The sequence below is a fragment of the Crinia signifera genome, chromosome 5, assembly GCF_055691185.1.
Source record: "Crinia signifera chromosome 5, ASM5569118v1, whole genome shotgun sequence".
NCBI lineage: Eukaryota > Metazoa > Chordata > Amphibia > Anura > Myobatrachidae > Crinia > Crinia signifera.
In genome coordinates, this window is record NC_139221.1 from 306,652,760 (window position 1) to 306,671,616 (window position 18,857).

General features: G+C 44.1%; 1 protein-coding gene across 1 annotated transcript; it reads left to right on the plus strand.

The window, feature by feature from the left end:
* Nucleotides 1-2,603: 2,603 nt before the first annotated feature.
* ASB4 (ankyrin repeat and SOCS box containing 4) lies at nt 2,604-15,414 on the plus strand. Its single transcript, XM_083186405.1, has 4 exons — nt 2,604-2,902; nt 5,753-6,243; nt 8,302-8,415; nt 14,928-15,414. Exons 1-4 carry the CDS (start codon nt 2,665-2,667, stop codon nt 15,114-15,116), a joined length of 1,032 nt encoding a protein of 343 aa, XP_083042531.1. The 5' UTR covers nt 2,604-2,664; the 3' UTR covers nt 15,117-15,414.
* The last annotated feature ends 3,443 nt before the right edge of the window (nt 15,415-18,857 follow it).

The window sequence follows — 18,857 nt, forward strand, 5'->3', positions numbered from 1 at the left end:
TACTTACTGCAGCAGGGTCGGACTTGTCCACAGGGGTACAGCGGGGGAAAGTCTGGTTCCTGGGGTCCCACCTCTTCTTCTAGGGATCAGGTCCTAGTATGTGCCCCAGTATAGTTATGTTATCTTATATCACACATGACTATGGTGTTGTTTCTACAGGGCATTGCTGTTATAGTATACTATACTATAGTATAGTATATCATGCATATACTAGCAGTAAGTACTATTTATATATATATATTAGGTACTTGTGGAGTATCACGGCTCCCATCGTATGGCATCGTATGCCATATGTAGTGGCATGCGATGCAATGTTTTACCGATTTTTGACCATTTTTGCTCAAAAATCGTATGCAATCGCATGGCATCGTATGCCATATGTAGTGGCATACGATGCCATACGATGTTTTACCGATTTTTTAGCATTTTAGCTCAAAAATCGTATGCGATCGCATCGATTTTGGGGGGGGGGGGGGGGGGGGACTTTTCATGTATTTTTAACGTAACTAACAGCTACCTTGCAGGCCAGAGCCCAACCTATTATTCAGTGACTTATTTAAATTGTAGACACATGTTATTGTTAACATAACCTGTTTGTCTTACCCCCCCCCCCCCTACACCCCACCCTCCACTCCCTTTGAATACCAGCTGGTCGCATGCATCAAAATACTGTATACATTTCAATAACATGAAAACGTTTATGTGATAATGGATACATACGCGCAACAATGAATTTTCACATTGCGGATTAGGCCAAAACTATCACATCTCATCAGTATCCTAAAGCTGGCCATACATCAGAAAGTTCGATCTTAAGATCGATTGCGCTCATGATTGTGTCCAATTTCCCTTCAATTCCCCAGCAGTCCTTTGTGGTTTTTGGACACACAATGGGGGTTATTCTAGTTCAGTCTTTCTGACAAAATCCTTCTTGGATGGACAAAACCATGTGCACTGCAGGTGGGGCAGATGTAACATGTGCAGAGAGAATTAGATTTGGGTGGGGTTTTACTTCAAAGTGAGATCTATATTGCAGTGTAAACATAATGCAGCCAGTATTTACCCTGCACAGAAACAAAATAACTCACCCAAATCTAATTCTCTCTGCACATTTTACATCTGCCCCCCTGCAGTGCATATGGTTTTTTCCATCTAAGAAGGATTTTGTCAGAAAGAGTGAAGTAGAATAAGGCCAATGTGCATACAAACCATCTTACAATCAATTGAGATTGTATCATTGGGTACAATATCTTTCTGATGTATGGCCACCTTAAGATGCGGATGGAGATCAATTGGCCCCATAATGAATATATATATATATATATATATATATATATATATATATATAAATATATAATGATATATATATAATGTATATAATATTAAAAGCATAGTTACCTACCCTCCTGCATTCTGCAAAAACAGCAGTCTCCCTCTGTCCCTCATTAGTCTCCCTCATGTCACCTAGCCCACATTACACTGTTACACCATAGTTGCCTACCCTCCTGCATTCTGCAGGAGACTCCCTGATATAACAGCAATCTCCCTCTCTCCCTGATTAGTCTAGCAATCTCCCTCATGTCACCTAGCCCGCATTACACTGTTACACCATAGTTGCCTACCCTCCTGCATTCTGCAGGAGACTCCCTGATATAACAGCAATCTCCCTCTCTCCCTGATTAGTCTAGCAATCTCCCTCATGTCACCTAGCCTGCATTACACTGTTACACCACAGTTGCCTACCCTCCTGCATTCTGCAGGAGACTCCCTGATATAACAGCAATCTCCCTCTCTCCCTGATTAGTTTAGCAATCTCCCTTATGTCACCTAGCCCACATTACACAGTTACACCATAGTTACCTCCCCTCGTGCATTCTGCAGGAGACTCGCTGACATAGCAGCAATCTCCCTCTCTCCCTCATTAGTCTAGCAATCTCCCTTATGTCACCTAGCCCGCATTACACTGTTACACCATAGTTACCTCCCCTCCTGCATTCTGCAGGAGACTCCCTGACATAGCAGCAATCTCCCTCTCTCCCTCATTAGTCTAGCAATCTCCCTTATGTCACCTAGCCCACATTACACTGTTACATCATAGTTCCCTCCCCTCCTGCAGGAGACTCCCTGACATAGCAGCAATCTCCCTCTCTCCCTCATTAGTCTAGCAATCTCCCTTATGTCACCTAGCCCACATTACACTGTTACATTTTTGGGGGGGAAAAACATTTTTGGGGGGGAAAAAGGAATGTGAGATATATACATTTTACATTGAATCATCATCGCCATTTCCCAGCACTTTAGCAAGTATAAAATATTAAAAGATTCCTCTCAGATGTAGCAGTACACACCCACGCCTCTAGGTGTCACGTTCCCAATCGCGTTTCACGATCTCTCCATATATGGAAATAGACACGCCCTTTGGGTGGAGCATGACATACCCCCTCAATGGGGCGCTGTGCAAAATTCTTCTACCAACTATAATCTCTCTGAAACTAGTTTTTAAAAGTAGGCAAGTATGATTAAAAGTGGCAGTAAATACAATACATGTTTGCAAAATGTTAAATATTTGTACCTGTAAATAATTGTATTTATGATCCTTTAGGTCACTGGTTGCCTAGTTTTAAATTAGCGTCGTCATGGGCGACAGGACTGCACATTACAGTGATGCTGGGACACCTGGAAAGCCTGCTGGTACTTCTGGAACATCAAGCCTCTATCAACATGAAGCCAAACGGAAAGACTCTGTTACATGTGGCATGTGAAGTCGCCAACCTGGACTGTGTTAAGATTCTTATAAGCCATGGAGCAAGACTCAATTCCTTCTCAATGAGTGGACATGCGCCATTACACTACTGCAAAACCAAGCAATCCGTGAAGTGTGCCAAAGAACTGGTATGGAGTGGTAAGAGGCCAGTGTTGTACAGTCACCTGAAGCTTATGACTAGAACACAGGTCCTCAAACTCGGTCCTCAGGACCCCACACGGTGCATGTCTTGCAGGTCTCCTCACAGAATCACAAATTACATAATGAAGTGTGGATCTGTTAAAATGTATCAATGAGGAATGAGTGCACCTGCCCAGAGGCGTACCTAGATATGCGTAGGCCCCATAGCAAGAGTTTGTAAGGGCCCCCTATTTAGCAACTGATGGTGATAAATGTATGTGAAACATATTACTTAGACAGAAAAGAGGGGCCCTTGTCAGCTCTGGGCCCCATAGCAGCTGCACCCCTTGCACCTATGGTAGTTACGCCCTTGCACCTGCCTAGTGACGTGGAAAACGTGAACTGTGTGGGGGACCAAGTTTGAGAACCCCTGGATTAGAACATAAGTAATATGTGCCTCTGTTTTACTTATAGGGCTTATACAGTCACGTGCAAATGAATCGGGGTAAAAAATTAAAATTTCCTGCTTTAATTCTCCTGTTTTTCCCATATCTGGCCTTTCACAAAAGGCTATTCAAGAAGCAAATGTGGGGTCAGATGTAAAACCCGGGTGGACCTCCGCATAAATTCTCCAAAAGATAGTCCCAGTTACATCTGACCCCACATTTGCTTTGTATCTGGCCTTCTGTGAAAGGCCAGATACGGGAAAAACAGGAGGAGAATTAAAGCAGGAAATTTTGATGCGCTTGAAGTGACCCCTGATCTATGTCATAATCCTTGACCTTGGGAAAGGCCCGCATAGGGTACGGGCACATTCTTCTGAGGCTGCTATATTTATTTGAATCAATCGTGAAATCTGCACCATGAGAGATTTTTATCTGCTTTATCTTTGAGGTGTTGTTGTTGGAAACTTCAAAGAAGAAAGAACTTTTACGTGGAAAATATCTTCCCAATCCAGTAGCAAGAATCCCAATAGGAAGCGCGGGTTCCAAATTCATTTTTTTGTTTATTGTATTTGGAGGGGGTGGTACTACTTGGTACCCTGCTGCATCCAGGTGGTAGCGCAGATTTTTCATTCTTTGTTTACGGTATCCCTTTCAGTGGCAACATCTCTGTGAGAGATGTTCAAAATATCCGCTAAAAATGTCAGCGTCGCTTACAATTGTTCATTTTCATTCGAGCGGTATGTCGACCCTACTCCCGATTGTACGTTCCCAGCTGATTTGCGTGTACACATCTATACAATTTTACGTTCGACGTTCGATCTCCTCCCGTCCAAACTATCACAAGAAAATGATTGCTTATGGCATATTATTGCAAGACGGGCCGGCATATTGATCGAACGAGTGTACGCAGAGCACATTTGTTCCGATATGGGCCCGTTCATTCGAATGAATATTTACATTTTTTAAATGGGTCATGAACCAACAAACCAGCAAGTCCCCCAAGGCACCCCAGGGTGCCAAGGCACAGTTGGGAAACCACGGCCCTAGAGTCTTTGCCACTTTGTTGAAGAACCAAGCAGTACACTGCCTGCTGTTAACTGTAATTGCAAGTTCTTTTATGCTGATTTACGTTTCCATCCATGTTACCCTTCTGTTTCGGTTGCACAGATCCGTTTTCACGGTAAGTTTTAAGCAGCTTTGAAACACTAGATTTACTGAAGGCTTGATTCATATTTGGAAGTAGAGCAAAAAAAAACAAAAAACAAGCAACTGAACAAAACCAGATGTTAGAAGTGCAGAGAGATTTAGGGGGGTATTCAATCTGGGGGTCGACAGCCGTGACCCAGCCCCGTTCTCGGTCAGCTTGACCGAGAACAAGCAGGCGGGATTCAATGTCCCGCCTGCCGCGGGGAAAGAAGGGGGCGTCCATGAGCTCGGCAATTCCCGCAGAACGAGCCAGACTGCTTGTGAAGTCGGGCTCGTTCTGCGAGATCCCCTGCTCAATGCTGTTGAGGAAGACAGCATGGATTAAGGCCCGGCGGCCATCTGCCCCGATGGGAGATGCTCGCCGGTGATTGAATATCCCCCTTAGATTTGGGTGGGTTATATTTTTTTCTGTGCAGGGTAAATACTGGTTGCTTTTGCATTTAGCACACAAAGGCTTTATTTTTACACCACCACCAAAATCGAAGGGTACTAACGCTTCTAAAAATGACACGCGCGTGAGTATGAGACGCTTGCGTGCCCCATTCTCGGCGAATTGCACACCAAGATGGGTCGCTGCAGTGTGGAGGCAGCAGAGATTACCATTGCTACATCTATACAAACATAAATCAGGGCAAGAGACAGCAATAATCTGGAGCCCTTACATTTAAAACCACAAACCGCAAGGATGTATTTTGCCCCTATTCATTTGCATGGGGGGGAGGGGGGGATTTCAGGTAATAGTACCCATTGAAGTATCAGTTGACATTGCAGTTTGTGATAAACAACCAGCCAATCAGCTCCTACCTGCCATGTGACAGACTGGGTTTAAAAAATGACAGCTAGCAGCTGATTGGCTGGTTGTTTATCACTTTTTAAAGCATGGTGTGTGTTATAAGGACACACATTCAGAGTCCTTTAAAATATATTTCATATTTTTTATCATTGCCTATTGCAGCGAGAAGATGTTATAAAGGGGAGGATTCATATTATTAATGAATAAACCCCCTCATAGGCGGGAATTTACTAAGATGGGAGTTCTATTTCAGATGGGATGTTGCTAGGGCAACCAAACAGAATCTACTTATTTAGCACCTTCTAGAAGATAAGAGTATCTGATTGGTTGAAACATCCCATGTGAAATAGAACTCCCTTCTTATTAAATTTCCCCCATAGTGTCACTCAGAATACTTATTGTTGTCAATGTTGCTGCCGTTAGGTGCTGACGTGAACTTGCAGAGCGCCAATCAGTCTGAGGAAACTCCGCTGCACACTGTTGCCCGTGTCGGCATCCCGGAACTTGTCGCCTTCTACGTCAACCACGGAGCGATCGTAGACAGCACCAACTCAACCTTAGAGACCCCTCTCGCCACCGCCGCGTACTGGGCATTAAACATTAAGGAGCAGGAATACAGCACTAAGCACCACCTCATCTGCAGGATGCTCCTGGATTATAATGCCGAGGTCAACTCACGGGATATAGATTTCAAGTCCCCTCTCCACAAAGCCGCGTGGAACTGTGATCACTTGTTAATGAATATGTTGCTCGAGGCCGGAGCTGAGGCCAGTAGTATGGATGTCAACGGCTGCGCCCCCCAGCAGTATGTGCTAAAAGTGACCACTGTCCGTGCAGCTGGCCAACCGGATATCTGCTACCAGCTGCTGTTAAACCACGGAGCAGCGAGGATATATCCACCACAGTTTCATAAGGTGAAGTGTCCTCCATAGTCTTATACAGTGAGGGTTACTATGATAGATAGGGGGGACCTGTTGTCCATAGAATTATAACCAAGGTAGGGATTGCCATTGCCATTGATGGTTGCCATCGAAGGCAATTCTGCAACTGGTCATCGATAGTGCTAAACTATGCAATGGCTGACCATCAATATTTTTACATATTGATGGTCATCCATTGTGTTTGATTGATTGGCCTGTGGGCCAATCAAAACATGTGGGCGGGCCTTTGCGGGTGTTGGGGGGCGGAGCTATGCTCCTTGTCCCGGCACTGTGAAAAAGAAAAAAAACAGCAAAACATTGTTTTACTGTTCCATCGATGGAGGGAAACCATCTGTTTCTCCCCCATTGATGGCAAAAGTATTCGACATCGGCCATGAACCATCGATGATTTCGAATCATCGATGGTTGATGGCCATCCCTAAACCAAGGTTAGTTCCTTTCACTCTCAAAGTATAAACATGTCTTAGTCATATGGGTGAATGTAGGAGAGGGCATAATTGCAGACTGTCGGTTGTATATATGTCATTCAGAATACGGATGGCCATCGGTGCAGTCACCATTGATGGTTACCATTGATACCACAACCAGCTTTCGATAGTAACAAACTATGTGATGGATAAACATTGTTAGTTTTAGCTCTGGATAGTCATCCATTTTCGTTGACTGACTGGTCCGTGGGCCAATCGGAATGTAGGGCAGGGCTTCAGGGTTGTTGGGGGGGCAGACCTATGCTCAGTGTCCCGGCACCTTGGGGGAAAAAAAACATTGGTTCTGCTGTGACATCAATAGAGGGAAATCATCTGGTTTTCCCTATCAATGGCAAAAGTATCGACCATCAATGATTTTGAATCATCAATGGTCATCCCAAATTCAGAATGTCCAAGTGATTTTCAGTCCCTTGATGCACTGTAGCCGGATTCTCCTGCAGACATCTCAAACATTTCAAAATAATGGTTGTTAGTGAATCTGTCACAAACTGGGGGAATCTAAATGGTATCTGAATAGGTAGACATTGTCTAGATCGTCAGTTAGTAGGTCGACACAAAAAAATCGACATGCACCAAGTTGACATTGACAAAAGGACGGCATGCTTGGTTAACAATTGAAAAGGACGACATGGGTTTTTCATGATGACTTTTTTCCCATTTGTTGGGGGGGAACTTTTTCATATTTTAACATCAACGTGGACTCCGCAGAATGGGAACGGGGACGGTAACGCGGCCCGAAGCTCAAGGAACGAAGCGAGCCATGCCGGGTTATGCGCTATACCGATTGGTGGTCCAAGTGCTCAAATATCAACACTGACATCAAAAATTTGACAAACTCATGTTGACCATTTCATGATTTCATGTATTAATCTTTTCATGTCAATCTTTTGCTTGTGACCTTTCGATGTCAACCTACTGACTGTTGTCCTAGACAATGACGACCCTTTAACCCACACCTGTCTGAATTTAGGACATCTCGGTGGAATTTCATGGACCCATATTAGGTCCACCATCAATATGTCAACCCTATATAGTTGATATGAACGTCACGTGGTCAACAAAGAGAAGTTAGGTAAATATATAAAAGGTTAACAAGATCTATGGCCGACACACAGTGGGGATGCCAATCCCAGGGCATTTTTTCAGTCCTGGATTTGAAATGAAAAATGCTCAATCCTGAGATTGGTCTCCCTAATAAATAAAAAGCATTGCGTCCCCTCAAGTGGCTTTGGCCATGGATACTATTCCCAAATGTAACCCACGTGGAGTATGAACCATTGTCATGTCCATCATTTGCACCTGTCGACCTAACCTCCATTTTGAACTTTTGTACCCTTTGACCTGATGTGTGTTGACCATATGGGCTCGCTCTATTACCGGAGTTTTACTTTAAGTGTTTCCTAAATATTTACCCCGAATACTTTATTACATTTAAACACCAACTTTAATTGGACGGTGGTTTCCATATTCCAGCGTCACCTTGGAGCAGAAGCTAATGTTAGACTCACCTGTGAATAATACTCACCTGCGGCTCCGTGTTCAGGTCTTACAGGAATGCTACTCGTACCCGAGCGCGGTGGAGGTGATGGCTAACGCCTATGAGCACATAAAGGCCACATACAGATGGAGGAAAGCAATCCCCGATGATGTCCTGGAGGTAACTGCAATTTGCATTAATAAATAAATAATGCACGCAAAAGAACCCAGTAATACCCCTTTTACATCACACTTTTAAAACGGTATATTGCCATTTTTTTTCCATTTTAAAACGTTTAAGGCTGCAATGTGAAAGTGCCAGAGTTGATTTACCGGTTAAAGTTAACCGGTATTTCAACACGGTTAAAAAGCAGAGTCCTACACATTTTAAAGCAGTTTTTTTGGCAGTTTGAACAGCTCTATTTCAATGACTTGAAACGTGTCCCTTGGGGGTTAAACGGGTTGAATGTTTGAATGGTATTAAATGATTTTTAAAACGGTTTTCACCTGCAATGTGAAAGGTCTCAAGGCTCAGACCCGTTTTAAAGTCCCATTTAAGAATACCTTGTCATTACCCATTTCTGCAATGTGAAAGCAGTATTATCAACATGCAGCATATGATATATAGCATACACCTGATAAAGCTGTGGCTCACAGGGATGGATTGGGGGGATCCGGGAGTGGTATGGTTCCTCATTTTGTTTATCATTTTTAAAGATGAAACTTAAATCACGATTTTTTTATAGCTTTTGTGGAATTTTTCAAAATATAGGGGTCAAAGTAAACCTAAACTGAGTAACAGGACTAGGTGTCTGTATAGGATACGGTCATTGGGTCTACAACAAGATGGTCGACATCGTTAGGTCAACATAGGGATAGGTTGACATGGTTCATGGTTGACATGGGTCAAGGTTGACAGGTTATTAAGTGACACAAGCATTTTCACATTTTTTTTGAGCCGACATGTGCCGACAGGCGGTATTTCATGCCCTACCATCCACTAGGGCGTAGTGGGAGAAGATAATAGTGTGCCGAGTGCAGCGAGGCACCGTGCCCGAAGCATTGCGAGCAAAGCGAGGGGATGCGGTGCACTGGAAACTGTGTCCATGTCGACATTCGGGTAAAAAAACAGTGAAAAACCCCATGTTGACCTTGTGACTGTTGAACTTTTGACTGTTGACCTAATGCTTGTGTCGACCTATTGACCTGTCAACCTAAACCCATGTTGACCTAGACCCATGTCGACCTTGTCCCATGTCAACCTAGAACCATCAACCTAACGGTGTCGACCTAATGCTTGTCAACCAACTTGCTGTAGACCAAACGATCCCAACCCATCTGTACTCATGGGAGTCTATTGGAGCTATTCAATTGTTGCTCTAATCAGACGCCCATGAGGACTTAATACTTCTGTAAACTCCACACCACGGTAGGCTGCAAGAATCAAATGTGACTGTTAATGGACAATCCGATTGGAGCAACAATTGAATAGCTCCAGCAACCTAGCGAGCAGGTCTGAAGCTGGCCCAGAGTCTGGCATGCCATTCTCCTTTAGGGCTATTTCCCACGCTCCGGCTCCTGCCGGGCGGCGAAACCCTGTACGGCCAGGAAGCCGTGCCGCACACAGCAGTTTACAATGGTAGGGATGGCCACAGCCCGGCAGCCGTCCCTTCCAGTGGTGGGAACCCGCTGCAACCGGGCGCCCGGGCCGTGGCTGTCCTGTGTGAATGGACACAATCGTGTCCGTTATTAACTACTCTGTGCAGCACAGCTTTTGGCCGTGCATAGATTCGCCGGCCGGCAGGAGCCGGAGCATGTGATATAGCCCTTAGGTTGTTCCACGAAGGGACTGCTGGGAAGCAGATGGAAGGGGGATTCTTGTGGTGCTTTGTCTTACTAGCAGGTACACTTATGCATGAGTTCTGATGATGTATAAAAGCTGTCACCACCTCTACATGTGAGAATTGTTTTTTAGAGAACTTACCTGCAATGCAATAACAATTAACCGTTTCAATTACCAATCAGAATTGGCCTTTTTGCACCCAACTATGATGAACTAACATAGGGAAAATACATGGCTACAAGTTTACATGGAAATGTGTGAACTGGGGAACAGTGCTATAATGACGTGATTCAGCAGGACGTGACTTGTGTGAGCTGGGGAACATTGCTATAATGAAGTGATTCAGCAGGAAGTGACATGTGTGAGCTGGGGAACAGTGCTATACTGACGTGATTCAGCAGGAAGTGACATGTGTGAGCTGGGGAACATTGCTATAATGAAGTGATTCAGCAGGAAGTGACATGTGTGAGCTGGGGAACAGTGCTATACTGACGTGATTCAGCAGGAAGTGACATGTGTGAGCTGGGGAACATTGCTATAATGAAGTGATTCAGCAGGAAGTGACATGTGTGAGCTGGGGAACAGTGCTATACTGACGTGATTCAGCAGGAAGTGACATGTGTGAGCTGGGGAACAGTGCTATACTGACGTGATTTAGCAGGAAGTGACATGTGTGAGATGGGGAACAGTGCTATAATGATGTGATTCAGCAGGAAGTGACATGTAAGAGATGGGGAACAGTGCTATAATTACGTGATTCATCAGGAAGTGACTTGTGTGAGCTGGGGAACAGTGCTATAATGACGTGATTCAGCAGGAAGTGACTTATGTGAGCTGGGGAACATTGCTATAATGACGTGATTCAGCAGGAGGTGACATGTGTGAGCTGGGGAACAGTGCTATAATGACGTGATTCAGTAGGAAGTGACTTGTGTGAGCTGGGGAACAGTGCTATAATGACGTGATTCAGCAGGAAGTGACATGTGTGAGCTGGGGACTAGTGCTATAATTACGGGATTCAGTTGGATGTGACATGTGCGAACTAGGGAACAGTGCTATAAGGACGTGATTCAGCAGGAAGTGACATGTGTGAGCTGGGGAACAGTGCTATAATGAAGTGATTCAGTAGGAAGTGACATGTGTGAGCTGGGGAACAGTGCTATAATGACGTGATTCAGCAGGAAGTGACATGTGTAAACTGGGGAACAGTGCTATAATAACGGGATTCAGTAGGAAGTGACATGTGTGAGCTGGGGAACAGTGCTATAATGACGTGATTCAGCAGGAAGTGACATGTGTGAGCTGGGGAACAGTGCTATAATGACGTGATTCAGCAGGAAGTGACATGTGTGAGCTGGGGAACAGTGCTATAATGACGTGATTCAGCAGGAAGTGACATGTGTGAGCTGGGGAACAGTGCTATAATGACGTGATTCAGCAGGAAGTGACATGTGTGAGCTGGGGAACAGTGCTATAATGACGTCATTTAGCAGGACGTGACTTGTGTGAGCTGGGGAACAGTGCTATAATGACGTGATTCAGCAGGAAGTGACATATGTGATCTGGGGAACAGTGCTATACTGAGGTGATTCAGCAGGAAGTGACATGTGTGAGCTGGGGAACAGTGCTATAATGACGTGATTCAGCAGGAAGTGACATGTGTGAACTGGGGAACAGTGCTATAATGACGTGATTCAGCAGGAAGTGACATGTGTGATCTGGGGAACAGTGCTATAATGACGTGATTCAGCAGGACGTGACTTGTGTGAGCTGGGGAACAGTGCTATAATGATGTGATTCAGCAGGAAGTGACATGTGTGAGCTGGGGAACAGTGCTATACTGACGTGATTCAGCAGGAAGTGACTTGTGTGAGCTGGGGAACAGTGCTATAATGATATGATTCAGTAGGAAGTGACATGTGTGAGATGGGGAACAGTGCTATAATGATGTGATTCAGCAGGAAGTGACATGTATGAGCTGGGGAACAGTGCTATAATTACGTGATTCAGCAGGAAGTGACATGTATGAGCTGGGGAACAGTGCTATAATGACGTGATTCAGCAGGAGGTGACATGTGTGAGCTGGGGACTAGTGCTATAATTACAGGATTCAGTTGGAAGTGACATGTGTGAACTGGGGAACAGTGCTATAATGACATGATTCAGCAGGAAGTGACATGTGTGAGCTGGGGAACAGTGCTATAATGACGTGATTCAGCAGGAAGTGATATGTGTGAGCTGGGGAACAGTGCTATAATTACGGGATTCAGTAGGAAGTGACTTGTGTGAGCTGGGGAACAGTGCTATAATGATGTGATTCAGCAGGAAGTGACTTGTGTGAGCTGGGGAACAGTGCTATAATGACGTGATTCAGTTGGAAGTGACATGTGTGAGCTGGGGACTAGTGCTATAATTACGGGATTCAGTTGGAAGTGACATGTGTGAACTGGGGAACAGTGCTATAATGATGTGATTCAGCAGGAAGTGACATGTGTGAGCTGGGGAACAGTGCTATAATGACGTGATTCAGCAGGAAGTGACATGTGTGAGCTGGGGAACAGTGCTATAATTATGTGATTCAGCAGGAAGTGACGTGTGAGCTGGGGAACAGTGCTATAATGACGTGATTCAGCAGGAAGTGACATGTGTGAGCTGGGGAACAATGCTATAATGACGTGATTCAGCAGGAAGTGACATGTGTGAGCTGGGGAACAGTGCTATACTGACGTGATTCAGCAGGAAGTAACATGTGTGAGCTGGGGAACAGTGCTATAAAGATGTGATTCAGCAGGAAGGGAGGTGTGAGCTGGGGAACAGTGCTATAATGACGTGATTCAGCAGGAAGTGACATGTGTGAGCTGGGAAACAGTGCTATAATGACGTGATTCAGTAGGAAGTGACATGTGTGAGATGGGGAACAGTGCTATAATGATGTGATTCAGCAGGAAGTGACATGTGTGAGCTGGGGAACAGTGCTATAATTACGTGGTTCAGCAGGAAGTGACTTGTGTGAGCTGGGGAACAGTGCTATAATGATGTGATTCAGTTGGATGTGACATGTGTGAACTAGGGAACAGTGCTATAATGACGTCATTCAGCAGGAAGTGACATGTGTGAGCTGGGGAACAGTGCTATAGTGACGTGATTTAGCAGTAAGTGACATGTGTGAGCTGGGGAACAGTGCTATAATGACGTGATTCAGCAGGAAGTGACATGTGTGAGCTGGGGAACAGTGCTATAATGACGTGATTCAGCAGGAAGTGACATGTGTGAACTGGGAAACAGTGCTATAATTACGGGATTCAGTAGGAAGTGACATTTGTGAGCTGGGGAACAGTGCTATAATGACGTGATTTAGCAGGAAGTGACATGTGTGAGCTGGGGAACAGTGCTATAATGACGTGTTTCAGCAGGAAGTGACATGTGTGAGCTGGGGAACAGTGCTATAATGACGTGATTCAGTAGGAAGTGACATGTGTGAGCTGGGAAACAGTGCTATAATGACGTGATTCAGCAGGAAGTGACATGTATGAGCTGGGGAACAGTGCTATAATGATGTGATTCAGTTGGAAGTGAAATGTGTGAACTGGTGAAAAGTGCTATAATGAAGTGATTCAACAGGAAGTGACATGTGTGCACTGGGGAACAGTGATATAATGACGTGATTCAGCAGGAAGTGAAATGTGTGAACTGGGAGACAGTGCTATAATGACGTGATTCAGCAGGAAGTGACATGTGTGAACTGGGAAACAGTGCTATAATTACGGGATTCAGTAGGAAGTGACATTTGTGAGCTGGGGAACAGTGCTATAATGACGTGATTTAGCAGGAAGTGACATGTGTGAGCTGGGGAACAGTGCTATAATGACGTGTTTCAGTAGGAAGTGACATGTGTGAGCTGGGAAACAGTGCTATAATGACGTGATTCAGCAGGAAGTGACATGTGTGAGCTGGGGAACAGTGCTATAATGATGTGATTCAGTTGGAAGTGAAATGTGTGAACTGGTGAAAAGTGCTATAATGAATTGATTCAACAGGAAGTGACATGTGTGCACTGGGGAACAGTGATATAATGACGTGATTCAGCAGGAAGTGAAATGTGTGAGCTGGGGAACAGTGCTATAATGAAGTGATTCAGTTGGAAGTGAAATGTGTGAACTGGGGAACAGTGCTATAATGACGTGATTCAGCAGGAAGTGACATGTGCGAGCTGGGGAACAGTGCTGTAATGACGTGATTCAGCAGGAAGTGACATGTGTGAGCTGGGGAACAGTGCTATAATGATGTGATTCAGTAGGAAGTGACATGTATAAACTAGGCAACAGTGCTATAATGACGTGATTCGGCAGGAAGTGACATGTGTGAACTGGGAAACAGTGCTATAACTACGTGATTCAGTAGGAAGTGAAATGTGTGAGCTGGGGAACAGTGCTATAATGACGTGATTCATTAGGAAGTGACATGTGTGAACTAGGGAACAGTGCTATAACGACGTGATTCAGCAGGAAGGGACATGTGTGAACTGGGGAACAGTGCTATAATGACGTGATTCAGCAGGAAGTGACATGTGTGATCTGGGGAACAGTGCTATACTGATGTGATTCAGTAGGAAGTGAAATGTGTGAACTGGGGAACAGTGCAATAACGATGTGATTCAGTAGGAAGTGAAATGTGTGAACTGGGGAACAGTGCAGAATTCTGCCAGAAGTCTTGGAATTAAACATAATTTATTGCACCCATGATATTTCATAAGCCTCACATTGTGTAGCTGGTGAAACGCATGGTGATAGAAAGTATGTTGTTTATATGCTTCATTCACTGATTCTGATACTGATGATTCTGTGTTACAGAGACACCAGTCTTTCTATGAATCTCTGTTTGAGGTTTGCAGTAACTCTCCAAGGTCACTCATGCACCTGGCCAGATGTGCGATCCGCACAGTGTTACACCGGAGGTGTCACCGGGTCGTCCCACAGCTTCCACTGCCAACTGTGCTAAAGCGATATCTCCTGCTGGAACCAGAAGGGCGACTCTACTGACTCTACTCTCCCTGCCCAATCTCTGAGGATACAGCATGAGCCTCACTGTTGGCTGGCTGGCTGAGCACGCTGAGACTTGTAGTTTGGCAACGGCTGAAGAGTCACAGATTGTGACCGCTTGCTACAACCGATAGTGCTAACGAAGCTATGGCGAACAACAAGTGAAAGGCTGGCCACTTGTACTATACACTATATATAATTTATTTGTACATAATGTGATAAATGTTCAATAATAAGAATTATTAATAATGCTCATCTAAATGATAAAAAATACATACTGTGCACTGATGTTTATTGGTATTAGTGTAACCCTCTGTGGGTTGTATGTAAGGGAAAAATGTTTCAACTCTGTTGATTTGTTTGTCGTGCTCATGTGACAGTGAGGAACTTTCTGGATCCCTCACTGGGGATGCAGCTGTCACTCAAGGCTGTGTCGCATGGACAAAACTGTTGGAAAAACTGGCAGTAACAGTTCACCGCAAGCTGGTCAGCTGCTCAGTTTTCTGGGGGAGAAAAACACTGTCATTGCCAGCCAGAGACAGACTGCGTTCGCTCCTTCAATGACTGACCCTCCAGAGCCATAATCCTACAGCTGTAGACATTAGAGTGGGCATATATGAAGTAGCAGACAACCTCCCAAACCCTCAATAACCTACTGTGGTTGGCAGCGGGTAGCTGAGTCTGCACAAAGCTGTCCCATTCTACAGGATTGGAGCCTGTCTAGTCGGCTGTGGACAGGCTGATTGCTGTTGCTGTCACTGATTGCAGGAAGTGAGATCCGCCACCTCCCTCCAATCTCTGCTCCGCCTAACATAGGCGCCGGCGCCACCCACACTGGCGCTGGGGAGCACTGGGAGCTACTGAGGTTGCCAAGAGACCCACTCCTTTCCACAAGCTGATGCCACTGATATCATTACCTGCTTATGAGGATTGACAGCAGCTTAGCTATTACAGCTCAGAGAAAGAAAGCGACAGCGCCCAAGTGGAGTGACAAAGGGAAGTTTCACAGGCAGTCTGCTTCAAAACGTACAGCCTATATTAAAGCATCCTGACAGCATAGGTTCAGCAACGCTGCAAGAAGGGTGAGAAATAACAGTGCGGAAACAAGTACTTTACACTGGTCTTGTGTGTCCATCAATATCTCGGCTAACAGCCAGAATTAAGTTACTTTGTATATAGAAGAGCGTATCCAAGTCTAATACTTTTCAGTACGTCCATCTAGAGTTTCACAGAAAGGCAAACTAAGCAGCGTATTTATATCAGCTGAATATACAATGGGCCCCAACGCGCGCCAACTAAAACATTAATACAATGCATTGTATGGGTTTCTACTTTTAACTGGCCAGTTAATTGCTATTATAGCAAATGTAATTTTTTTGTACTGCATGCATAAGTTTATGTATAGAGTTTTAAGGATAGATTAGAGGTATATTTGAGTTGATTGATATCTTTATATTGAAAGTACTATAACAACTGTTCTGTTTACTATTTGTAATTTAATACAATTGCTAACTTGTACAATAAATATACTTACCATAATCGGGTCCTCTAGTCCATATGCTGATGCATGGATCCTGAAATAAAGAAAAGCAGGGGTTAGAATAGTAGTGAGCAGCATCTGGCTCTGCCCCATCATATCAATCAACCATTCATCTACACTATATAAATACGTAGGTTTCCCAAGCCACCTACATTGTAAATTGACTTGGGTGGAGGCACTAGCATACCTATAATTAACCTTTCCAGGATAGGGGAGGGTTACATTAGCAATACAGTTTATTATATTAATTTATTTGGGAATTACGGTCACTGATAAACAGACAATTATTGGTTACAGAAAATGTGATGTGCCTTGATTTGTCACTTTGGGGCAGATTACTGGGTGTGGAACATTTTGGACGCCAGCGTCTAGGTCCACAGTCAATATTTCGACATGCATTCGGTCAACATGGTCAAAATGTCGACGCATGCAAATGGTCGACATAGGAAAAGGTCAACATGAGCTTTTAAATTTTTTGTGTCAATGTCGACGTAGCTCAACACGTCTTCGTAACACAACCACTTGCAAGGTTGCGAGGTGAAATTGTAATTCTGTTAGAGAGTATTGTCTGTTAATAAGTTGTAAGATTTTTCAAACACATCCATTATGCTTCCACAGTGTAAGAAGATAAAATGGGGACAATGTCAAAAGTTTATTAAATTTCATAGCTTCTGTATTTACTATCAGCGCTCAGCCAAAGCGTTTCAATACTGAATCAACCTTTAGCAAACATTACATCCTGTGATTATTGCACAATAGCAATCTAACATCAGTCGGGTGAGAAAATCAATACTAACAATGTCCTGTAAGAAATCGCCTTATTGGATGTGATGCAAGAGGTCTGTGTGCTGCCCAAAATTTTCTCCTACTGTTAGCAGGCAGATAGTAATGAAACATTGCCAGGAAGGGAAGATGGCATTAGAGTCATGTCTTTGCTACATACAAATGTAATATAAAATGGTTTTACATTCATTAATTATTCATTAAAGGGACTCTAAAACACAAGTATATCGTTTCTATGTATATAGCTTGGTCAGATGCAATATTTAAAAAAGGTATACTTTTACATTTTGGTTTTGTAAAAACAAAAAAAAATTATATAGAGCTCCATGGTTGGCTAAAAGGACAGAAGTCAGCCGGAGCCCGGAGGCCTGGCAGTTGGGAGAAGGGAAAACATGTATACATGAGTTCATAAAAGTCCGTATGGTTCAGAAACTTTGTGAGTGATTTTATCCGCTTGGATGTCTACTTGGACTAAAGAGGACCTATCTACAAGGTGTAAGGCGAGTATTTTTTCTTGCATAGGTACCCTATGAAGTCTACTGGAAAAGAGGACCATAGTGTGATGTAGGATGCAGGTAAGTACGTGTGGGTATGTAAGTGTGTATGTTTGATAAACTTTTACTTTCACAATGTGTGTGCGTGTGTGATGGAACTACAGATGGAACTGCAGGTACCAGTGTGCCTTTTTAGTTCTCCAAGTACCAACATGTGGGAAGGCTTTGTGGGACTTTTAGTTCCACAGGTAAAACATAACATTAGCTCTATTTTTTACACTTGATTGCTATCAAGCACCCACCACCTGGGGATAGTCCCAGGCTTCAGTCCTGGCCCTTGGGTGCCCTGTAGGGTGAATCCCTTTCTTGGGGGTTTACACTCACCCAGGGATCCTGGAAAGGGCTGACTAGTTGAGGGATTATGGTCTGTACGCATGGACCACTATAAATATGTCCTTACTGACCAGTGTAGCCCGATGCTGGTTTCTAAAATACGGGGGACTCCTACATAATTTCCCCCTACCTATATTTTAGAACCACAACCTGCTAAAGAGCCTGGTGCTGGTTCTGTAAATACAGAGGAGCCCTAAACAGATTTTTGCCTGTACTTTTAGGACCAAAAATGCCTCAAATAGCCCAGTGCTGGTTACGCTTAGGAGGGGGGCCCCATGTTGTTTTAAACTTTATTTTAAAACTTTCTTTACATTTTGCACAAACAAGGACCGTCATTCCATTTGAGATAGGCATTCTGAGCTGAATTCATGGCAGAGTTTTCAGAAACAAATTCTGGTAAATTCTGGTGTTGTGGTGATGCCTATGGAAAGTCCTTCCGAGTTTGCCCGATGGTCTATTTATTTGTACAGTACATGGGCAGTATGGATGGTGTAATGGTTAGCATTACTGCCTCACAGTGCTGAGGTCATG

What these genes read in the sequence shown, in the direction of transcription:
- ASB4 (XM_083186405.1), top strand. Translation starts at nt 2,665, where the DNA reads ATGCTGGGACACCTGGAAAGCCTGCTGGTACTTCTGGAACATCAAGCC. An exon ending in ATCCACCACAGTTTCATAAG is followed by an intron (nt 6,244 to 8,301) that starts GTGAAGTGTCCT and finishes CTCCGTGTTCAG; the next exon opens with GTCTTACAGGAATGCTACTC. An exon ending in TCCCCGATGATGTCCTGGAG is followed by an intron (nt 8,416 to 14,927) that starts GTAACTGCAATT and finishes TCTGTGTTACAG; the next exon opens with AGACACCAGTCTTTCTATGA.